Source organism: Gymnoscopelus microlampas (assembly GCF_963454915.1).
Source record: "Gymnoscopelus microlampas genome assembly, chromosome: 6".
Classification (NCBI taxonomy): Eukaryota; Metazoa; Chordata; class Actinopteri; order Myctophiformes; family Myctophidae; genus Gymnoscopelus; species Gymnoscopelus microlampas.
In genome coordinates, this window is record NC_139943.1 from 2,171,761 (window position 1) to 2,196,014 (window position 24,254).

At 42.4% G+C, this 24,254-nt stretch overlaps 2 protein-coding genes across 2 annotated transcripts in view; one reads left to right on the forward strand and one right to left on the reverse strand.

Moving 5' to 3' along the window:
- Positions 1 to 19,619, forward strand: part of LOC311047738 (mitochondrial inner membrane m-AAA protease component AFG3L1-like) — a 33,829-nt gene extending 14,210 nt beyond the window's left edge. Inside the window, exons 7-16 of the mRNA XM_084060567.1 lie at positions 2,881 to 3,151; positions 4,952 to 5,089; positions 5,956 to 6,109; positions 7,783 to 7,890; positions 9,228 to 9,353; positions 10,118 to 10,228; positions 10,953 to 11,068; positions 12,028 to 12,228; positions 13,245 to 13,439; positions 15,096 to 19,619. Of these exons, the coding sequence (XP_083916693.1) occupies positions 2,881 to 3,151; positions 4,952 to 5,089; positions 5,956 to 6,109; positions 7,783 to 7,890; positions 9,228 to 9,353; positions 10,118 to 10,228; positions 10,953 to 11,068; positions 12,028 to 12,228; positions 13,245 to 13,439; positions 15,096 to 15,320 (1,645 nt within the window). The 3' untranslated portion in view covers positions 15,321 to 19,619. The remainder of the gene's footprint in view (positions 1 to 2,880; positions 3,152 to 4,951; positions 5,090 to 5,955; positions 6,110 to 7,782; positions 7,891 to 9,227; positions 9,354 to 10,117; positions 10,229 to 10,952; positions 11,069 to 12,027; positions 12,229 to 13,244; positions 13,440 to 15,095) is intronic.
- A 1,066-nt stretch (positions 19,620 to 20,685) lies between these two features.
- LOC311047932 (signal recognition particle receptor subunit beta-like) lies at positions 20,686 to 21,465 on the reverse strand (the record flags this gene model as incomplete). Its single annotated transcript, XM_084060884.1, has 1 exon — positions 20,686 to 21,465. The coding sequence occupies one exon, from the start codon at positions 21,463 to 21,465 to the stop codon at positions 20,686 to 20,688; it is 780 nt and encodes a 259-aa protein (XP_083917010.1).
- Positions 21,466 to 24,254: the final 2,789 nt, after the last annotated feature.

The window sequence follows — 24,254 nt, forward strand, 5'->3', positions numbered from 1 at the left end:
GTTCAGACTCTATATAACATTCAGGAGGTGTAGTTCAGACTCTATATAACATTCAGGAGGTGTAGTTCAGACTCTATATAACATTCAGGAGGTGTAGTTCAGACTCTATATAACATTCAGGAGGTGTAGTTCAGACTATATAACATTCAGGAGGTGTAGTTCAGACTCTATATAACATTCAGGAGGTGTAGTTCAGACTCTATATAACATTCAGGAGGTGTAGTTCAGACTCTATATAACATTCAGGAGGTGTAGTTCCAGACTCTATATAACATTCAGGAGGTGTAGTTCAGACTCTATATAACATTCAGGAGGTGTAGTTCAGACTCTATATAACATTCAGGAGGTGTAGTTCAGACTCTATATAACATTCAGGAGGTGTAGTTCAGACTCTATATAACATTCAGGAGGTGTAGTTCAGACTCTATATAACATTCAGGAGGTGTAGTTCAGACTCTATATAACATTCAGGAGGTGTAGTTCAGACTCTATATAACATTCAGGAGGTGTAGTTCAGACTATATAACATTCAGGAGGTGTAGTTCAGACTCTATATAACATTCAGGAGGTGTAGTTCAGACTCTATATAACATTCAGGAGGTGTAGTTCAGACTCTATATAACATTCAGGAGGTGTAGTTCCAGACTCTATATAACATTCAGGAGGTGTAGTTCAGACTCTATATAACATTCAGGAGGTGTAGTTCCAGACTCTATATAACATTCAGGAGGTGTAGTTCAGACTCTATATAACATTCAGGAGGTGTAGTTCAGACTCTATATAACATTCAGGAGGTGTAGTTCAGACTCTATATAACATTCAGGAGGTGTAGTTCAGACTCTATATAACATTCAGGAGGTGTAGTTCAGACTCTATATAACATTCAGGAGGTGTAGTTCAGACTCTATATAACATTCAGGAGGTGTAGTTCAGACTCTATATAACATTCAGGAGGTGTAGTTCAGACTATATAACATTCAGGAGGTGTAGTTCAGACTCTATATAACATTCAGGAGGTGTAGTTCAGACTCTATATAACATTCAGGAGGTGTAGTTCAGACTCTATATAACATTCAGGAGGTGTAGTTCCAGACTCTATATAACATTCAGGAGGTGTAGTTCAGACTCTATATAACATTCAGGAGGTGTAGTTCAGACTCTATATAACATTCAGGAGGTGTAGTTCAGACTCTATATAACATTCAGGAGGTGTAGTTCAGACTCTATATAACATTCAGGAGGTGTAGTTCAGACTCTATATAACATTCAGGAGGTGTAGTTCAGACTCTATATAACATTCAGGAGGTGTAGTTCAGACTCTATATAACATTCAGGAGGTGTAGTTCAGACTATATAACATTCAGGAGGTGTAGTTCAGACTCTATATAACATTCAGGAGGTGTAGTTCAGACTCTATATAACATTCAGGAGGTGTAGTTCAGACTCTATATAACATTCAGGAGGTGTAGTTCAGACTCTATATAACATTCAGGAGGTGTAGTTCAGACTCTATATAACATTCAGGAGGTGTAGTTCAGACTCTATATAACATTCAGGAGGTGTAGTTCAGACTATATAACATTCAGGAGGTGTAGTTCAGACTCTATATAACATTCAGGAGGTGTAGTTCAGACTCTATATAACATTCAGGAGGTGTAGTTCAGACTCTATATAACATTCAGGAGGTGTAGTTCAGACTCTATATAACATTCAGGAGGTGTAGTTCAGACTCTATATAACATTCAGGAGGTGTAGTTCAGACTCTATATAACATTCAGGAGGTGTAGTTCAGACTATATAACATTCAGGAGGTGTAGTTCAGACTCTATATAACATTCAGGAGGTGTAGTTCAGACTCTATATAACATTCAGGAGGTGTAGTTCAGACTCTATATAACATTCAGGAGGTGTAGTTCAGACTATATAACATTCAGGAGGTGTAGTTCAGACTCTATATAACATTCAGGAGGTGTAGTTCAGACTCTATATAACATTCAGGAGGTGTAGTTCAGACTCTATATAACATTCAGGAGGTGTAGTTCAGACTCTATATAACATTCAGGAGGTGTAGTTCAGACTCTATATAACATTCAGGAGGTGTAGTTCAGACTCTATATAACATTCAGGAGGTGTAGTTCAGACTCTATATAACATTCAGGAGGTGTAGTTCAGACTCTATATAACATTCAGGAGGTGTAGTTCAGACTCTATATAACATTCAGGAGGTGTAGTTCAGACTCTATATAACATTCAGGAGGTGTAGTTCCAGACTATATATAACATTCGGAGGTTGTGGAATAGTTGTCTGGCTATGTGAGACTTGTACCAAGGACACATATTGTATGAATCTTTAGCTCTAAAGCTCTGCTTGTTGATCGGCTATTTTCACTATATTAAAAAATATATATATTGCACTTGATTATTCAATTAATAAAAATCACACCCAGTGTGAAGTGGGCGGTGTGTGGTCATCACAACATGACTCACTTAAAAAAAACATAAATGTGTTTTTTTTAAGTCCATCCTGCTATTCATAGGGCTGCACATGTGTCATGTGTTTCGCTAGCCAATCACAGTCCTGAATTTGCAAAGTCAGCCAATCACATTACAGTTAGTGGTGATGACACTAGCTGTAATGTGATTGGCTGACTTTGCAAAAGTATAGATTTGCATAGACTGTGGAAGGGTTAGGGGTTGTAGACCGCGTTGTAGACTATTGGCCAATCACGGTGCAGGGATTGGTCAGTGTCCAAACCTCACTTATAGGGGGCGGTTTACACCGCCCCAACAAAAATAAAAGAAATCCATAGAATAATCGCGACGAATATAATGTATATTTGCAGTCCTAATCTAGTGTTGTCATCGTTCCCTTTCCCACAGCTCATTCTTGATGAGCATGATCCCCACCTTGCTGGTGATTGGCTTCCTGCTCTTCACGCTGCGGCGGGGACCAATGGGAGGAGGCGCCGGGGGCGGAAGGGGCGGGCCGTTCAGCATGAGCGAGTCCACGGCCAAGATGATGAAGGACAACATCGAGGTCAAGTTCAAGGACGTGGCCGGCTGCGAGGAGGCCAAGCTGGAGATCCTGGAGTTCGTCAACTTCCTGAAGAACCCCCAGCAGTACCAGGACCTGGGGGCCAAGATCCCAAAGGTCAGTGGTGGAAGAAGTACTCAGATATTATACTTAAGTAAAAGTATCTGAAAAGTATCTGTTTCCTGTGGGGAAAACCGGTCATGCGCGATGCGCGATCTCCCCCCCGTTGTAACCCGCGAGGGGAATGTTATGGTTCCAGTCTGTAGCCAGGCTCATGGCAGAACATGAATCGATGCTTTTTTTTGCGTGGATTTGCTTGTAACGCACGCGGAAACTTTAAACAGCAAAGCACAGTCAATGGGGAGAATGCTGGCACCCACGGTAAGTTGTTATGAAAAAATGCTGGCACCCGATGTGTTAATATGAAAACATTGATGTAAAAAACATTTTAAAAAATCTTTTTTTTTTCGCTAAAAGCTTGAAAATTTTCATTGTGATAGGGATAAATAGGAATTTAAAGTATATGGTAGTTCCGTTGATCCAAGCCGGAACACAATCGATTGATTGATCATTAAAATAAACATGCTCTGAAAATGCACACGCACATGTTTACACCGTTTAACGCGGAAGCCATTGGGGCGATACACACGCCAAGTCTGATGTCCATCGGTCGTACGGTTCCTTTTTTAAAACGTTTTGTCTTTTTCTGCCTCTATTGATAGATATACGGTAGACTGACAGGAAATGGGGAGAGAGAATGGGGAGGGGGGGTGACACGCATCAAAGGTTGTCGGGATCGGGATTTGAACCCGCAACACGCTGCCAGGCTGGATTAGCAGCCTAGGTTGTACCGTTCTTGAGATACGAGGAGGACAGGCACACAGAAACACACTCATTCATAGATACAGATAGAGCTGTGCAAATGGCAATGTAAACATGGTATTAGAGCAAAAAGAGTCAAAGTGCAGAAACAGGGAGGAGAGGTGTGTGTGTGTGTGTGTGTGTGTGTGTGTGTGTGTGTGTGTGTGTGTGTGTGTGTGTGTGTGTGTGTGTGTGTGTGTGTGTGTGTGTGTGTGTGTGTGTGTGTGTGTGTGTGTGTGTGTGTGTGTGTGTGAGGGGGGGGTGTAGGGTTGGAGAGGGCGAGTAGAGTTCAGTGGGTTGCCAGGTTCAGATAAGAATAGGGATGCTATTCTTATCTGAACCTGGCAACCCACTGAACTCTACTCAGATAAGAATAGGGATGCTGGGGGCACGGTGACGCAGTCTGTAGCGCTGTCGCCTCACAGCTAGATGGTCCTGGGTTCGATTCCCGCCGTCGCCTCACAGCTAGAAGGTCCTGGGTTCGATTCCCACCGTCGCCTCACAGCTAGAAGGTCCTGGGTTCGATTCCCACCGTCGCCTCACAGCTAGAAGGTCCTGGGTTCGATTCCCACCGTCGCCTCACAGCTAGAAGGTCCTGGGTTCGATTCCCGCCGTCGGCTCACAGCTAGAAGGTCCTGGATTCGATTCCCGCCGGGGACGCTGTTGGGCGCTGGGGGCGTGTCTTCCTCCGCGTCATCAGTACCCATACCCTTAGGTGGGGTTGGTGAAAGGGAATAACGTGTTCCTTCCACCACGCGCTACGTCCAACTGGAGAAACTCCCCCCTGTCGGGTGATGAGAAGGCTTGTCATGCATTGAAGTACCATATGTACCATTTGAACATTCTCTGTGGTCTATGGCCTAATCCAGCCAGTTTCGTGTTAAGTAGTCAGATGGGTGGAGATTTTCACGTAGGCCCTGATCCAGAAAAGATTGAGAACCACTGGCCTTATCCGTACCAAACCGGGGGGTCCTTGTGTGAGAAGCAGTGATTTAATTTAAGCGTCCAAAGTGGTATCAGATAACCATAACCATTTTGCTGCCGTTCACGCCACAGGGAGCTGTGTTGTCTGGACCCCCAGGAACGGGGAAGACCCTGCTGGCCAAAGCCACAGCCGGAGAGGCCAACGTGCCCTTCATCACCGTCAACGGCTCCGAGTTCCTGGAGATGTTTGTCGGTGTTGGTCCAGCCAGGGTGAGGAGGACACACCACTCATACATACGTCTTTGTTACTTAGGCTTGTTTTCTTCACCACAATGTTAAAAATGACATTTAGACAGGTGCTAGGTAGGGCTGGGACCATATGAAAATTTCATGTCACGATTATTGTGACCAAAATATTGCGATTTACTTTTGTTAACCACTTGAGCCCCAGCATCCATAGTCTGCGGTGGATCATTTGCCAAAAATAGCAGATCTGCTAATTTTGGCAAAAAGAGATTTAGAGTGGTTAGTGAGCCCGCCTAGGGAGCCAGAGGCCCTGGTTGGCCCAGGTTCGATTCCAGGCCAGGTCAGCATATGTGTCGATGAAATGAAATTTGTCCCTGAGCAAGACTCTTAACCCCTAATTGCTCACAGGTTCTCATTGGAAACAAGACCGCAAGGACTTTCATGAACGACCTGTTAAAAGGAAAGGAATTATCCTTATAACAGAATGACATGTTCCAGCCCACTTGTTAGTGTTCCGATAAGCAAACTAAATGTATAAATCAGTTCATTTAATGAATATTTATTTGACTTACCGGTACCTTTATGAAGCTGCTTCTGCTTTGTTGTTGTTTTCTTTTTCTTCCTTTTTACCAGATTGTATCCCTTTTTTTCTTTGCTTTTCTTATTTGCTAGTTTACTTTCCTAGTTATTTAATTGAGTGTTGATGAGTTTGATGGTTGTTTTTCATTGTTTTTTTTCTACCTTTACCATTTCCTGAGTGAAGAACATTGTAACTTTTGTGTTTGAAAGTGTCATAATTTAGTATTATTAAGTATTATTAAGTCTTTATCATGATTGTGGGAGTTGTGATTCTTATTCTTTTGTTTGTACTATTAACCATGCCTTATAAGGTCAGGGACATGTTTGCCATGGCGAGGAAGAACGCCCCTTGCATCCTCTTCATCGATGAGATCGACGCGGTGGGACGTAAGAGAGGAGGAGGGAACTTTGGAGGTCAGAGTGAACAGGAGAACACGCTCAACCAGCTGCTGGTTGAGATGGACGGTGAGGTCATCACTTTGCTGACGTTGCTCTTTTTCAATCGTCACGTTTTTTAACCCATTAAGACCTGAGGCCGCGTCTAAAAAAATCAAAATCCTAACAATTTTCGGAAAAGAATATAAAAAAATAATTTTCACGATTTTTCAAAAATAGCAGATCTACAAGCTCATAGCGCGGCACTCGGTGCCGCGCTATGAGCTTGTAGATCTGCTATTTTTGAATAGCCAAAGACGTCTAAAGTGACACAGATGCGTTCCAGTATCAATGGGTTAAGGTGTGGTGCCAAAGTGACCAGCCATCTAGAACAGGTGTCTTCAACAGGGGGTCCGGGACCCCTCGGGGGTCCTCAGAGTTACTACAGGGGGGCCGCCAGATCTTTGTGTGATAGGATCATGTTTTTTTACATTAACCACTCGAACCCTAGCATCCCTATTCTGGGTGGAACATTAGCCAAAAATAGCAGATCTATTGCACAAGCTCAAACGGCTCGCGCTGCGAGCCGTTGTGAGCTTGTAGATCGGCTATTTTTGGCTAAGAGGTTTGGTGTAGAGGGGTAAAAAAAGAGCAGACTAAGTATTGATGGTTTAAGTGGTTAAATGTCTGAAAACACACATTAATCCAACATACACTGATGACAGTGCTGTCAAAGTCTATGAATTACAGACCCATACGGGTCCATTTGGTTCCTATCCATCATTTAACATGGGGACCCCCTGGAACCCCCTCAAGTACCCCTGGGGGTCCCCGGACCCCACTTTGAGAACCAATGGTCTATAGAACAAGTGGTTCTCAAACTTCTCCATGTCAGGGACCCCTGAATTAATATGTATTTGGCTGCGGACCCCCCCCCCCCCCCCCCCCCCCCCAATCTGAAAATGGTTTGTGCCACGGTCTCCCATACAAGATTTGTGATTTATGTACAATATGTAAAATATTCCAAATGTCTGTGTTATGTTATATCTTTGTTGAGATGAACAGAGGAAAGGTGGAGCCAGTGCAGTGAAGGCAAGGCACATATCCAGCAGGGAGCACATGTGTGTTTCAGTATCTCAACAGAAACACTAAAACATGTATTCCATTTAAATCAAATAATGCACTTTCTTTTTTTTTACTCTCAAACAAGGTGCTGGCTCCTTAGAACAGCACTGTAATTCAGCGGTTCTCAAACTTTTTCATGCCAAGGACCCCCAAATTGACACTTATTAGCCCGCGGACCCCCATTTCAAATATATGCCAGGGACCCCATAAGAGAAGGGGCTCTAGCATTGATTCTCAACCATTTTAATTTCAAGGACCCCCAGTTTGACATGCATTAGGGCTACGGACCCCCATTTAATGTCATTTATATCACTTGGACCCCAATTTATTTTGTAAAATCTATGTCAATTTAACTCTGAGAGCGTACAAATGGAACCAAATGGACCCGATAGGGTCCATTTGGTTCCATTTGTACACTCTCAGAGTTACAGACCCATAAGGGTCCATTTGGTGCCTAATCTATCATTTGGCTGGGGACCCCCTGGAACTCCCTCAAGGACCCCTGGGGGTCCCCGGACCCCACTTTGAGAACCAATGCTGTAATTAATGTCATTCATTCTATGTGATTTCTACTGTCATAAGAGAAGTGTAATATATTTAGAATGTTGAGTAGTAACTGTCCCGTTGTTGTTTTGCAGGGTTTAATACGGTCACTAACGTGGTGGTTCTGGCTGGAACCAACAGGCCAGACATCTTGGATCCCGCTCTCATGAGACCAGGACGGTTTGACCGGCAGATCTTCATAGGTACCGTACCGGGCGTACCTCCTTCATGTTAACCCATTGAGACCTGAAGCGGATTCTACATGTCTCCTAAATCTCAACAGTATTCTGAAAAACCTATGTTTCTATATCAGTGGTGCTCAATCTTTTTCATGTCAAGGACCCCCACAATTATATGTATTTGGCCGCCGACCCCCATCAAAATGTTTTGTTCCAGGGACCCCCCCATGAAGCAAAGATTTGAGTTCAAAATGTTCGCTTTAAAAATATTTATATTCAAAGATTTTCACACATTTTCACGAATTTTCAAAAATAGCAGATCTACAAGCTCGTAGCGCGGCACTCGGTGCCGCGCTATGAGCTTGTAGATCTGCTATTTTTGAATAGCCCAAAGTGTAAAATAATGCTTTTTAGCTCAAATCTAAAAATGACACAGATCCAGGTCTTAATGGGTTAAACATTCATGTCTAAAAACATTGCCATGTTGACCTGTATATCATCGCTGTCGCGCAGGAACCTCTTATGTCCATATTCTAACCTTTTGTGTTTTTTCCGTAAATGAATGCCCTACTTGATCATGCTACAGCGTCACTCAAAAGTAGCAGATCTACAAGCTCTGCTACTTTTGCTATTTATGAATCTAAATCCTGAAAAGTAACAGTTTTGGACGTGATGTGAGGTTTCCACCCGACAGAGACGATATTTAGCTCATTTGAATCCAATGTCACTCAAATCAACACTTAACACATCGGGTGCCAGCATTTTTTCATAACAACTTACGTTGGGTGCCAGCATTCTCCCCATTGACTGCGCTTTACTGTTTAAATCTGTAGACTCCGCGACGAGCAAATCCACGTAAAAAAAAAAAGCATCCATTCATGTTGAGCGATGACCCTGGCTACAGCCTGGAACCATAACATTTCAGTTGCGAGTTACAACGGGGGGGATCGCGCATCGCGCATGACCGGTTTTAACCACAGGAAACGGATTCGGAGATATAGGCGTTTCAAAGAAGGAAATAGACAGGAAGGCGGATGGAAGCCATATTTTTGTTTCCGGTGATCCATTTGGCCTATCCTTCTTAGGATCACAATGGGTACTCCCAGGGCTAGCTCTAGCCCCGCCCGTGCGGAGAAAAACGAAAAAAGACTGAACTCACGGTTCAGACCGTGAACGGCACCCGATGTGTTAAAATTAAACAACTCCATAAAGGTTTGACATTTTGTTGAGACAGTACATGACGACACCGGATAGTAGATCAATATATTGACATTTTTTTTCAAATACTGTGTGTGTGTGTGGATAGATAGATAGATAGATAGATAGAATCCACCATCTGCTTACAATGTTCTTTCCTACAGGTCCACCTGACATCAAGGGCAGAGCTTCCATTTTCAAAGTCCATTTACGACCAATCAAAATAGACCCCAATATGGACAGAGACGGGTTAGCCCGCAAGATGGCCGCCGCCACGCCGGGGTTCACGGGTAAGACCAGAGAGAGTTCCGTCTCATTTATGTCATTGTCACGTTCAAAACCCCCCCCGAGGAGCACAAGGGAAATATGTTATAGATTTGTCTGTGTTATTCAACAGACTTTATTTGCCATTTACACTAATGCATAGGAATTCTTGGAGCCAGTGTTGATTTCGTCAACTAAAACTATGACGAGAAATGTTCGTCTACTACCTTTTTTCACTGAAGAAAACTAAATAAAAACTAAGCTATGATGACTGAAACTAAGACTAAATATATTGATAATTTCATCAACAAATAAAAACTAGACTAAAATGTTAGTGAGGGATCTAGTGGAGAAGAGATCCAGTAGAACTAAAAGACAAGTCATTTTATGTTTGTTTGTGCTCGTGTGTTGCGCTCTGAAAATAGCAGATCTACAAGCCCACAACGCGTCGCAGCGCGACGCGTTGTGAGCTTGTAGATCGGCTATTTTCAGCATGCAACCAAGTGTAAAATCTGCCGATACATTTTAACTAGTAGATTTAGTCGACTATAATCTTAAGATATTATAGTCGACTAAAACTAGGCTAAAACTAAAACATTTCAGGTGACTAGAATAGGACTGAAACTAAATGGAATTTTATTCAAAAGACCATGACTAAAACTAAATCAAAATTTGCTGTCAAAATCAACACTGCTTGGAGCACATTGTCCTTGATGACTTTCATTCATTTATTTCCATGTGTGTTCTGCAATTTGTCTCATGAAACGAAAACGGAACCGATGGACACCAGGAGCCGACATCGCTAATGTGTGCAACGAGGCGGCGCTCATCGCCGCCAGACACCTCAACACGTCTGTCAGCGCTAAACACTTTGAACAGGCCATCGACAGGGTCATCGGAGGTCAGTGAAATTTACTTTACAAGCTTCGCTGTCGGTTGGAAACCTAACCGTTTTTTTAACCCATTGAGACCTGAAGCCGATTCTACATGTCTCCTAAATCCCAACAGTTTTCTGAAAAACGTATGTTTCTATATCAGTGGTGCTCAAACTTTTTCATGTCAAGGACCCCCAAAATTATATGTGTTTGGCCGCGGACCCCCATCAAAATATTTTGTTCCAGGGACCCCCCAGAAGCAAAGATTTGAGTTAAAAATGTTCGCTTTAAAAACATATATATTCAAAGATTTGCACACATTTTCCCGATTTTTCAAAAATAGCAGATCTACAAGCTCGTAGCGCGGCACTCGGTGCCACGCTATGAGCTTGTATATCTGCTATTTTTGAATAGCCCAAAGTGTAAAATAATGCTTTTTAGCTCAAATCTAAAAATGACACAGTTCCAGGTCTTAATGGGTTAACGTGCAACACTGGTTGTATGATGAACGTTAATTAACGAAAACAGATAAAAAGTAGAAATTTCGGAGATGCAAGGTTTCTACCCGACAGCAACGATATACTAGTTTACTACAGATATATCTTGGTCACTTGTTCTCATGTTTTTGTGACTTGACAAAAACAAATGAACACCACCGTTCTGTTTTATGCCTCAATGGCAACACTAACAGCAGCCGCAATATCTTTTTTTTCCCTCAGTTTATTCAGTGACATTTCTATTGATCTTTAGGCCTTGAGAAGAAGACCCAGGTCCTCCAGCCTACAGAGAAGAAGACTGTGGCGTACCATGAAGCCGGCCATGCCATCGTTGGCTGGTTCCTGGAGCACGCTGACCCGCTGCTTAAGGTACACAACCTCTCCTTTTAGTGTTCCAGACCAGTGTCACTTCTAGAGTGTTATTTGTTGGCATGTTAATGGAACGTTTAGCTGCTACACTGCCCTACAAAGCTTAAGTGCAGTAACTACGTTTTTGGACACACAACTTATTTGTGTACCCCAAAGGTCAAATTAGCCTTCGTGATTTTGGGGGGATAAACAATTAGCTCAAGAACAGATGTACAATTAGTGCAATATCACGTATATGCCGATATCTCATTTGGCTGACCAGTTGAAACACTTTCAAACCAATTTATCAGTAAAAACAAAATCCCATAGTTACTGCAGTTTGGTAGCCTGGTTCCAGGCGAATCTGCCTTTGCAAAATTGCATCGCACTTTAGCCCTCGGCAGATTAGGTCTGCCCCCCCCCCCCCCCTCAATAGAGATTTAATTTCTGTGTTAAGAATAGTTTCATCTGGTTACCAGACTAAATACGAGTGGAGCTAGCTGCTGCTCTGATTGGTTTTAGGTCTAACCAATAGAGTCCGTTTGGATCTTTTTGTAACCGCCCCTTGGAAAAGAAATCTATGGTTGATAGGGACCAGACTAATATCCACGCAGTGTGTCTGTGATATGAAACATGAACATTTATGTGTAGTACTTCTGTGGCCACCAGATGGGGCGCTTTCCTAACATACTGTGTGGTTTGATAACCATGTGCTTTAATATGTCTGAAATGAAACGTACTATCGTGTATGTATGCACTCAAAAGTATGTTAGAAAATAGCATACTGATTAGTGTTTAGCATGCAGTATGTGATTTGGGACTAATCAATCAAACTAATCGATAAAAATAAAAATGTAATTTGTAATCAATCCCTATTTTGGGCGAACTGTTGAAAACCCTGAAAAATAAATAAAAATGAAACCCTGTTTGGGACAAAAGGCCCATTGTGTGTGTGTTTCTTTTTGCTGCTTTGTGCGCAGGTGTCCATCATCCCGCGGGGGAAGGGTCTGGGGTACGCCCAGTACCTGCCCAAGGAGCAGTACCTGTACACCAAGGAGCAGCTGTTTGACAGGATGTGCATGATGCTGGGAGGCCGCGTGGCCGAGGAGGTCTTCTTCGGGAAGATCACCACCGGCGCCCAGGACGACCTGAAGAAGATCACACAGTCCGCCTACGCTCAGGTACACCGCTCGCTGTCTGCTCTGCACGCCTTGTAGATGCAGTTTTTGTCCATTTTATAATCAGTGGTTTTCAACCTTTTTCACATCCAGGTCCATTATTTATTCCGCATTTGAGCCACGGACCCCGAGATTTTAGACTCTCAGACCCAAATCTTAGAATATTTCATTGTCGTTTCATAAGATTTGTCCACAATTCCATGCTGTGTTGATGTTGGTACCATAGGAGAGATATCAAAATAACAATTATTTAATTAAGTAATGCAGATGTTTAACAATAATTTAACTTTTGAGAGTGTGACATGAAACCATTTGGTTTCATGTCATCAAAATATAAATGTTTTGGTTTCATGTCAATTAAAATATAAATGTGCCAGAGTTAGCCAGGGTTGGGAAAGTTTCATCTGGCCGTGATGTGAAGCGCTATCTGCAAATATAAAATATGTAAAAAAATAAATGAATAAAAACTTAACAGATTTATTTCTGGCTGTGATTGCCCACTGCCAGCAATATTCGTATTTTTTGTAACTTTCAACAGGTCACAAAAAAAATTATATTCATTATGAAGTCCGATCGTTTGTAAACAGACAGGCAGTCCGTGCACTGAGTTAATAAAAGAAAAAGAAAACAAAGAATATAAAGTGACATGGGCATTGTCATCGATGTAGGTTTTATAATAATAAACATTGTGTACGTACATACTGTACACATGTACTGTATGTCTGTCTGTTCATCCGATCACCTTCACACTTGGTGGATGTGAGAACCCAAGGGAGTGCAGTGAGTATGCAGTTGATCAGATGAACGGTTCTTGACAACACTGCAAGCAGCCCACAGTGTGGTTCTCCACAACGCTACTGACTTTCAGCTCCCAGCGAAAAAAAAACAAAAACGCACTTCTATTCATTATTCAATTGTTTATTAGAATAAGTAATCGATAGAAAATAATCAATAGTTGCAGCCCTATAGTTTCATTGTGGGTCAGCTTATCCTCTGCTCTCTCTCCCCTCGTCCTGCAGATCGTGCAGTTTGGGATGAGCGACAAGGTGGGCCAGGTGTCCTTTGACCTGCCCCGGCAGGGCGAGGTGGTGATGGAGAAGCCCTACAGCGAGGCCACGGCGGAGATGATCGACCAGGAGGTCAGAGAGCTGGTGGACAGAGCCTACCAGAGGACACTGGAGCTCATCACAGAGAAGAAGGACCTGGTGGACATGGTGAGAGGAGGGCCTACACAATGAATATATGATGACAGAGTTGTGGCAGCAATGCACGCACATGTAAAGGCCAATAGGCTCTCTATGCACAGCAGCCATATTGGAAAGAAATTGGGCCTCTTCCTTACTTCCTTCACAGGTGTTGCCAATGATACTAATTAGTGATGTGTCGGTCATGATCGATTCGTTCATGAGAACTAGTTCTTTGACGTGAACGTGAGCGAACACGTTCACTTCTTGAAACTGTTACGTTCACAATTTCGTTCACCCCCAGATGTCCTGATTGTCCCAAATAGTTTGGGAAGCTCGTCCGAACTGGACAGCCTTTTCTTATGTTAGAAGGACTATGTATTGGCCTTAAGAATGTGACATGAGAGCTTTGTAAGGATGTGATCCAAAACATAACATTTAAAGCAAAACAAATCGAGAAGCACTCAAAAAAAACTCAAATCCTGAAAAAAGCAACCTCATCCCTGTTTCTCCTGCCAGATGACTAATCCTGTTTTCCACCAGAATGTGTTAATGTAGGTCAGACACCTGGGTGGGAAAGTTTACTAATGAGCTTGTTATATACTTGACAGTAGGATAATAATGCAGCACACATTAAAACATAACGACGGTGGAACTTTGACAGAAAATAACTGAATAGTGTAATGTTGGATTATCTATATCGAGCAAGTTTGAAGTCTCTGCAAGTTAATTGAGTCAAGTGAATGGAAAACACTGGCTTCGTCGAAGGCAAAAACAAACCCTGGTATGATGATAATTGTACTGTGAATTATAACCGTAAACTAAACGTGTCAGAAAACTTGTCTAGTGGCCTTAGTGGTCCTTAGACTTCAGTATGGACACTGGAACGGCCTGGATGGCCCTGATCTGAGGATTGTGTATTTACAGGAGGTTAACTGGTCAAACTCCACTGAACCTTAAAATTAAGCACAATTTTATAATTGGTCCTAAAACTAAGAGTAAGCCAATGTAAGAGGCTGAAATGGCAGTAATCCATTGTGATGGTCTTTAACCCATTAAGACCTGGAAAGCGTCGGTGTCACTTTAGAGTTTAGCCATATTTTATACTTTCGCTATTCAAAAATCTTGAAAATGTGTGCAAATCTTTGAATATGTGTATTTTTAAAGAAAACATTTTTAACTAAAATCTTTGCTTCTGGGGGTTCCAGGAACAAAATATTTTGAGATGCGGGTCCGCGGCCAAATACGTATAATTTTGGGGGTCCTTGACATGAAAATGTTTGAGCACCACTGATATAGAAACATACGTTTTTCAGAAAACTGTTAGGATTTAGAAGACATTTTGTATAATCGGAACCTCAGGCCTTTAAGGGCCAAGTCCAATTCTTAAAATGTTTTCAAAATCTTGAAATTTAGAAAACATCCCGGCCAAATTCTACATTTTTAAAACATATATAAAAAAAAAAAATTTAAATGTTTTTTCAAAAATAGCAGATCTACAAGCTCGTAGCGCGGCACGCTATTTTTGTATAGCCAAAGAAACCTAAAGTGACACAGATGCGTTCCAGGTCGGGTTAACCACTTTGACCTGAAAGAAAAACTCCACAGAAAAGGAGAAATGAAAGATCGTACTTACGTTTTTTGTCAACTTGCGTTGTGGTTCCTCCTCCTTTCCGTCCATCTCAGGTGGGGAGGCGTCTCCTGGAGAAGGAGGTGCTGGACAAGGCGGACATGCTGGAGCTGCTGGGCCCTCGGCCCTTCGAGGAGAAGTCCACGTACGAGGACTTTGTGGAGGGCACGGGCAGCTTCGAGGAGGACACCAGCCTGCCCGAAGGCCTCAGAGACTGGAATGTGGAGAGAGGGGAGAGAGAGGACTCTGCCCCCCCCGCACTGGAGAAACAGGCTGCGTAGGACGAACACAACAGAACCAACCCCCCCCCCCCCCCGTCCCCCCCGTTCACACCGGAAATGAAAGGAATGCGTCTCATATCCAGATTGAGGTTGTTTAGCTCAGTGGTTCTCATAGTGGGGGGGTCTGGGTGTCTTTGAGGGGGTTCCAGGGGGTTCCCAGCAAAGAAATCGCTATAGCATCCAGATAGTGGAAAATAGCTGATGTACTGTACAAGCTCACAACGTGTGTGCGATGCCCAGCTATTTAAATGTTCTCTTAACACTTAACCTGCCTGAATTATTTCAGATTTTTTTGCAGTTGTCTGCCAGAGATTTTTCATTGAAATTAAAAAAGTACTCAGGAGCCGAGATACAGAATTTATAAGTTTTACGTTAACAAGGAAGTGGATAGGAGTCTAGATCTTCGAAAAAATCATATCTCCTTGGTCTTTGGGTCAAATTTTATTTTTATTTTTTTCTAAAAACGCATTTATGCGTTATTGGCAGAAAATGAGTTAACACATTAAGATCTGGAACGCATCAGTGTCACTTTAGATGTCTTTGGCTATTCAAAAATAGCAGATCTACAAGCTCATAGCACGGCACCGAGTGCCGCGCTATGAGCTTGTACAGGTGTACTGTATATCTGCTATTTTTGAAAAATCTTGAAACATTTTTTTTTTTTTAGATTTTTTTTTCAAAAAACTGTTGGGATTTAGAAAACATGTTTAAGATTCGCCTCGGGAATTAATGGGTTAATTAATGGGGGTCCCTGGCACACTATTTTCAGATTGGGGTCCGCAGCCAAATGCAACATGTCAATTGGTAACCTCGGTCCCAGCCTCACTCATCTGCGAAAAGAAGAGCCTGGTCACGACCTAATGCAGTGAGTGTCTAGGAAATCCTGAGTGGACAGGATTTCCGTTTCCCCCGGAAACGATATTTTGTGACCAATCACAACACTCGTTTCATTCACGGAGAATGTTAACAGATTTGTAAAGCATCAACGTCATTTCCCTGGGCGGTACTTCCACCAAATTCAACCATTTCCGGTTGTCAACTTCCTAGACAACCAACATCCCAGGTCTTGCCCAGGGTGGTCAATTGGTGGATCCTTGACATGACAATCCTTGAGAACCACCGGTTTAGCTCGATTACATTTACACCTGGTGTTAACCACATGAACGCCAGCGTTCCATTTCTGGGCCAAACATTCAGTGAAAATAGACGGTTTGCGACGCCTTGTGAGCTTGTAATATCGGCTATACGGTCGAATAACAATATAGGGTTTTTAAAAGGCCTTCCCAGGGTGTTACACAGTCAAATGAGACTTATCTCCCCTCATAAAATGCTGCGCTGCACTTTCTCATTATAATTTACATCCTAAATCAGAATTCAAAGCACAGCATATTCCCTGCTTGTTTAAATTACTATCAGTTTCCTGTCCACTTCTTTAGACCTTGCATACGCTTCATTCTGCCTGTTACTAGAAGGATAAAGCCCTTGAGATTAACCATAACCTTATCCAAGCGAGGTCCTTAACACAAATGTACAGAAAACACAACAAACAAACCAAAACAACACAAATACATCCACACACACACACACACACACACACACACACACACACACACACACACACACACACACACACACACACACACAAAAGCTCACCCAGGCCTAGCCACTCCTTCCCAGTGGCAAACGTTCATTCCCTCTCACAGCTGTTGGATTTGAGACGCATTTTTATTAATTCACGCTTTTATTACTAAAGTGGCCAAACGTGTCTTTGACCACCTATTGTGGGGAGACGGGGCGGTTTATCGGATCTTCGAACACAATTACGCCGACATTTTATGCATTTTAGTGATTATTACAAAGCAATCACCCAGAACAGCACACCATGTAAACCCCAGGTGTGAAGGAGGAAAACTCCATTCCCTCGCTTCAAGGAATCACGCTGTTTTGTTGCTCTGTATGTTGGACTAATGACACTGTTGGGTGGACTTGGTGGATTCTTTATTTTGTGAGTGTGTGTTTTCTGGTTATTTGCTCAGAGTGGGACACTTCATAAACCCTGGCGTCCCTATTTTGCGCATGTCGTTATAGGTGACAATTTTTAAAGAATTGCCTAGGCCTAAATGCTTAATTTATACATGTACTGTATGCCGGTGTTGCACAGCAAAAATAGCCGGTCTATGTGAGCTTGTAGATCGGTTATTTTTGTTGTATGCCGCTGTCGGGCTTAAATGGTTAAAGCACAGTTACTCATTGGTAGAGGTTTGGGTTTGTGTCGTTACGTTGCCATGATGTAACTTCACCAAGATATCTCCAGTAGCTATTCCATTGATGTTTTTGTTTTAAATTTGATGGATTTTACTATTTGAATTGGGTGGATCAGTGGATCAGCATTTTCAAATAGTAAAATCAACAGGAATGGACTTTTTAGAAAGAAAACAATATGCAATAAAACAAAATCACACCCAGTGTGAAGTGAGCGGTGCTATTTAAAAACAACAGTGGTCATCACAGTGATGGAAGCTCACTTTAAAAAAAAAAGTTTTTTTTTTTTTAAGTGCGTGGTGATATTTATAGGTTATTAATCTCATAATGCATCTCGCTAGCCAATCACAGTACTGAGCAAAGGGTCTGAATACCAATCAGCCAATCACAGTACAGCGAAAGACAAATTTTCCCGACGGAAAGAGAAACTTCACCCACGGACGGGACCCAAACCCACTTTTTGTTTTTTATGTTTTGCAATGTTACATGTTGGTAGAATCTGCTTTATTTGCGTTGGTTGATGTGCTAAAAGAGTGACTTTGAGATCTGTCTCACTGTACAATCTTTATTAGAAAATCAACAGAGAAACTATTGAAGACATATCGCCCACATTGCCGGTTACATCATGGCAATGTGACTACACAACCCAAACCTCTACCATAGTGTCATAGGGCTTTTAAGGCTTAATATTGGCTAAAGTGAACCTTAGCCGTGCTGTACAGTATGTTTGAAGTACTGAGAACTAGCGATAACCACCGTGGACACACTTTTCATAGTGTTACTCTTTTTAAGCATTTTCATGTTTTGATTTTCCAAAATTAAGTGTAAGTCGTGTATATTTGCACCGCTTGAAGAGATGAGTCTCTCTGTATACATATTTATTTTATTGAATGTGAAATCAATCCAGTATGACTGACTACACAGAGATTATCTCCTCCCAATTAAAAATAAACACGTATGAGAAATGGTCTCTAACTTAACTATAACATAACATGAATTACTTAGAGAGTGTTGTTGAATCTCTTTTCACTCCAGTGTCAAAAATATGGGAAAAATGGCGATATTTTTGCGGTGATGCTTTCAGTGACCCGGAGCTTTTGAGTTTAACGATCTGTTGAATAATTTGAATTAAGTTAAAATGAATGAATACTGAATAGTTGGGAAGAAAACAACAGAAATGTCATTCTCTTTCAGGGAGATGCGGATGTTTTATATCAACAGGATCTTGCTGCTGTAAAGGCTCATTTAGCCCGTGGTGGACAAAGTTCCAAACTCCAGTACTTGAGTCAAAGTACATTATTATAACGTTGCTGTCGGGCAGAAACCTCTTATGTCCATATTCTAACTTTTTTGTGTTTTCGTAAATTAACGCAAATTAAGTAGCAGATCTGCAACTTGCTTTTGAATTTTAATCCTGAAAAGTGAAAGTTGCTGTCAAATTTGTACTTGAGTTAAAGTACAGGAATACTTAAAAAAAATACTTAAATATTCAAAGCACATGCTTTTAAAATACTGAAGTATTCAAAAGTGCAAATTACAAAGTATATTTTCTTTTTGATATCAATACATTGCTGTATTAAACTTTAGACGTAAAACAATCAATCATGATGAAACTAGTAGATCTGCTACTTTCACTATGTTTGGGCATAATAAGTAGTTTCATAATGTATTCATAATGTACCTTTTTTTCCCTTCCTAGAAATATAGTGGAGTCAAAAGTATATTTGTCTTCGAAATGAAATGGAGTCAAAGTGAAAGTATCCGCACACAAAAAAAGTATACTCAAGTAAAGTAGACACTCAAAAAAGTACAGTATTAGTTACTGTCCACCACTGCACTTAGCAAATCACACAAGTTACACCTCCACACTGACTGCATACAAATGAATATGTGATAAAATAAGTTGTTACATTGCCTTGTGAGTCTAGGGAGTCTTTTTCTTTGCCTGTGCCTCCAGCAATGTTAATGACAACGTCTGAAGATCATCATAATACTGCTGGCATAAATGTGAAAATGCACCTCATAAGAATTACTGTATGTATGTACAATACTTGACTTCAGTTTGCTACCTCCTTTCATTGATCACTGTAGCCTAACAAACATATTGCTGCTAGAAGTTTTTCATATTCCATTCCAATTGGCTATGATTGACTTACAAAATGTGTTTGCACTTAGCCTGGGACGACTCCTTTTTTGGTTTTCTGATCCGGTCTAGAGCAGATATAACCCACTGCGGACCAAAGTGCGCTGTGCACCTCCAAAATGATTCCCCTAGTTTAAAATGTGTTTAGTTTGCTATAATCATTTTGTTTCTTTTGGTATAATAATCATTTGGTGTATCCATCTTTTATTCTGACTCGTAGCGAGACTAAACTAATTGATTTGCATTATGTGGGGAAACAAAAACAATGCGACGCCAACCGGACCCCACCACTGGAACCCATTTTCCCTCCTTTTTTCTAATCTGAATCACACGGCTCAGTTTTAGAATGAAAACCAGGGTTTCCTCCGCGGTGGAAAGCCAGGTGACACGAGGTTAGTGGGCACTTGGTAGCGAACCCGGTCTGGCGGAGATCTGTGCTCTGAGGGGTGCACTTTTCTCGTCTGGTTTTGAATATCCTTAGAGGTGTACGTGGTATTTCTTTTAGGTACGCTCTTAGCCATTTTAGTCCTTAGTCCGTTTTCCTCTTCATAGGCCTGTCTTTTTTTGTCTCTGTCCCTTTCAGCTTCACCTTTCTCTTACGACTTCAAACTTCACACTTCTAACTCACAGGGAATGGGTTTGGGGTCCACTGAAAGTGATAACGTAATGTGATTAAGTTGTCCATTTAGCATAGACCAACAGCACTGGTCTTGGGGCGGGTGGAAAGCTAAACAAACCAATCACTTCTTGATTCCTTTAAAAAAAAAAGTATAACGGGTGCAAACTTTCAGGCTGCAATTATAAGGCTGGTAATTGTCAATACACAGTGACTGTGAAGATATCCAGTCACTTCACTGAGGTCAGTTCACAGTACAACCCTGCATGCTTGATATGGAGCGGAACTCGTCCCAGAGACCCTGCACCTGGATGCCTCACGGAGAACCACGATGGGGGCTGGTTTTACAGCTCAGCCAGGCTGCGCTCCAGACTGTCGATGTCCGCGTCCCCTTCCTCGCCTCGCATGCCGCGGGCGCTGCACTCCAAGAACTCCACCTTCATGGGCAGCTGACTGAACTCAAAGTCCTTGTCTTTCTTCCCCAGCTGCACGCTGCCTCCGACGGAGCCGTCCTGAGAGCCCAGGGCCGCCGAGCGCGTCTCCCTCAGCGCGTTCATTTCTCTCTCCAGCTGTTGCTGAATCAGTTTGGCCGATTTGGCCATAACGATATCCTGCTTGTTGCACGCCACGATAAGACCGGGCGCGTTCCTGGATATCACGGCGTCCGTCAGCAGAAAGTAAAGGAACTCGGCCACGTCTCTCACCTCCTTCTGGAAGACGGCGCTGTCTATCACAAACACCATCGCTCTGGCGGCGGACTTGAACTTCTCCACGTACTGAGGACGAAGGCTGCCGTGACTGGGGAGGTCGACCAGGGTCAACGTGCCGCCGCCTCCGTCGTTCCTGCCTTTGTAGGGGGCGCTGCTGTCGGTGATGGAGGTCTGCGTTCGCTTGAACTTCCCGCACAGCAGCCGGATGAACAGCAGGGTCTTTCCGGAATCACACAATCCCACCAGCAGCACAGCACTTCTTCCTCCTACTGTGGTCTTACTGCTGTGTAAGTACTTCAGGAAAATAAAGGTGAGGATAGCGACTAATAAAGCAACGATGATTCCCATGATAACCGCTGAAGATTCGGACATCGCTGCTTCCAGGAGCGGCGGTTCATTGTCAAAGAAACCCATGTGGATGGACCGTGATGGGGATGGAGTGTAGGTTGGTGCTGGATCTGTCCTCTCTCTCTGTCTCCGTCTCTCTCGGGTCACACTCAGTATCTCATGTGAGTTGTATAGGTTTTATATAGCTTATATAGATCGTACCGGGTTGAAGTGGAGGTCAGAAGGTACTTCACACCTTATATAGGCTAACCAGAGCTCTGGTCTGATGTCACACAACAGCATGACATTAAAGGGATAGTTCACCAAGAAAATGATACGACGCGTTGTGAGCTTGTAAATCGGCTATTTTCACAACTTCTTTTGCGACAACCAACATAAAAAGTTGAACTATAGTGGATGTACAAGGTTTCTGCCCAACAAATCACATAATTATAGTATATTCTTTTGAAATATGTTAGTCAAGGGGGTCAGATCCTCCTGAAACCTTGCCCAAATCTTAAGTCATGTGTGTCATAGATACTTCATAGAGACGACGTGATGTCACAGGCATGAAGGCATGCCTGTGACATCATGTATGCATGTACTGTGTAGTATGGGATTGACCATCAGCACCCAAAAAGCGGGTAATCTGTCAGACGTGTGCTGGCCTCCCACACTAGTAGCCAACAGCAGAAGGGCAACCGCTGGCCATGTTAGGACAGTACCTTCAAATATCTGGGTAGAATAATATCTGACACCAGCACAATGTGTTGTGAGATCCAGAACTGCCTCGAACAAGTCTCAACATGATTCGGTTGTCTCAGAAGCCTGGAGGCCTTGCATGTGAGATGCCCCTGGATTCTGGAAGATCATCAGCATGAATTGGAGGACAGGGTGCCACACACAGAGATGCTGGAACCGGCAGGCAGTTGCAGTTCTAGTGTGTGGAGTCTAACCTGAACCACCAACAAGGCTTGGGCCTGGGTTATTAGCATGGCCTGTCACAGACATTGGGTCACAGTTATTTTTTTTTGTATTGAAAATCCCCATATGGAAATCTTAGATTGCGTCATATATGAACTGTTCCAAAAAAAAGTCACCCTGGCGATTTTGTCAGGTATGTGTAAAACATTGTCTTTATTGTACTTTTTCACGTCAGTTGATGCTTCATATCGCTGGGGCGATTTGTTTATCTTTGGAGCAGTTCTTATATAACACTTATATGAAGATTTGCCTATGGGATTTCCAATACAAAAAAATAACTGATAGCGGCCTCTAGCATCAGTGATGTCAGACTTCGGTGCTCAAACCGTGAATGTGAACCATGATGTTTGAATTATTCTCTGTAATGAGAAATAGAACGAAGGAATTTGCAATGCTATTTATTTATTTATTTATATGAAATCCGAAATGTAACATTGTACAGACTGATATAGATTTATCCAAATGTGCATTGTTAATGAGGATCTAAACTAAAGCAACGTTGTGTGAGTTTGTGTGTAAGTAAAAACATGTATTTATTTGTACATGAAGGGAAAATGCATTAACATGCCATTTCACCATTCAATGACAATAATTCATTGTTTGGCGTGAAGGTATCAGCATGCATGCATAGAAACTCAGTTCAAGCCCTGGAATATGTTCCAGCTACAGGATTGAACGTTATCCTGCTTCAATGGCCAGCTGGCTGTACTGGGAAGCTCAATGACCGCTGTATGTAACTATCTAACCCTAACCACAATGACAAGACAATAACCTCATTTAATATGCTCAGGCTTAATTGAATGACATCACAAATCAACAGGCGATAAAAATCCGTCAAGGTTCCATTTGTACCCTCTCAGAGTTAAATGAACACAGGGTATTTTCCTGTGTAAGCACATGTACAGTAACAGTGATGTTGTGTGTTCTCTCTGCAGACGAGACCCGCCTCGCCTCGCCTCACCTCACCTCAGCCATGGCTGACAACATCCTGGATGCTGCCTGCCAGAGTGAATCACCACAGGCTGCTAAGAGAATGAGACTGGACACTGACCATGTGAGTGAGTGTGTGTGTGTGTGTGTGTGTGTGTGTGTGTGTGTGAGTGTGTGTGTGTGTGTGTGTGTGTGTGTGTGTGTGACTGCGTGTAAGTTTGTGTGTGTGTGCGCGTGTGAGTGTGTGTGTGTGTGTGTGTGTGTGTACATACGTACTCACATTTTCATGCATGCGTTCCATTCGGTTTTAAAATGCCCTCTGCGTGCGTCCTTGGTTGGCAGTATGTAGAACAGCAAGAGCAATAATACTAAAACATAATAATTTAACATATTATGTTAATTGTTTAGGAAACAGCATGTGGGGGACACCTTTCACACTGTTTCTCAAATCACACATTAAGGATGTTTCAGTCGTGAGATTTTGTTTTTGCTTTAGGTAAAGGATGTTTGTTTGGTAAAGGATGGTGCAGATTGGAAGAGCAAGGGGCATGTTGAGGGGGTTTGGGGCAGATTGCTGCTGATTGGGAGGGTAAGGGGAAGATGGAGAGGGGGATGGATGAGAAAACACACTCTACATTACGCAGTAATAGGAAACCTATGTGTTGGTGAGCTCATAGGAATTTTTGGGTAAATAAATAGTTACTATATCGATTTTAAATCATTGAATCGAATCGTATCGTTCTAAATTAACCTGTCCTGTATCGTATCGACTAAATCACTGAATCGAAACGTATCGTTCTAAAGTAACCTGTATCGTTCATGTATCGCATCGACAACCAAGTATCGTGATACGTATCGAATCGTTGTTAAAACGTATCGTTACACCCCTAATGAATAGTAGTTTATTTTGTCTGATTTATAAATGTCCCTCTGGATGTTGTCGTTGCACTTCAGGAGGACCA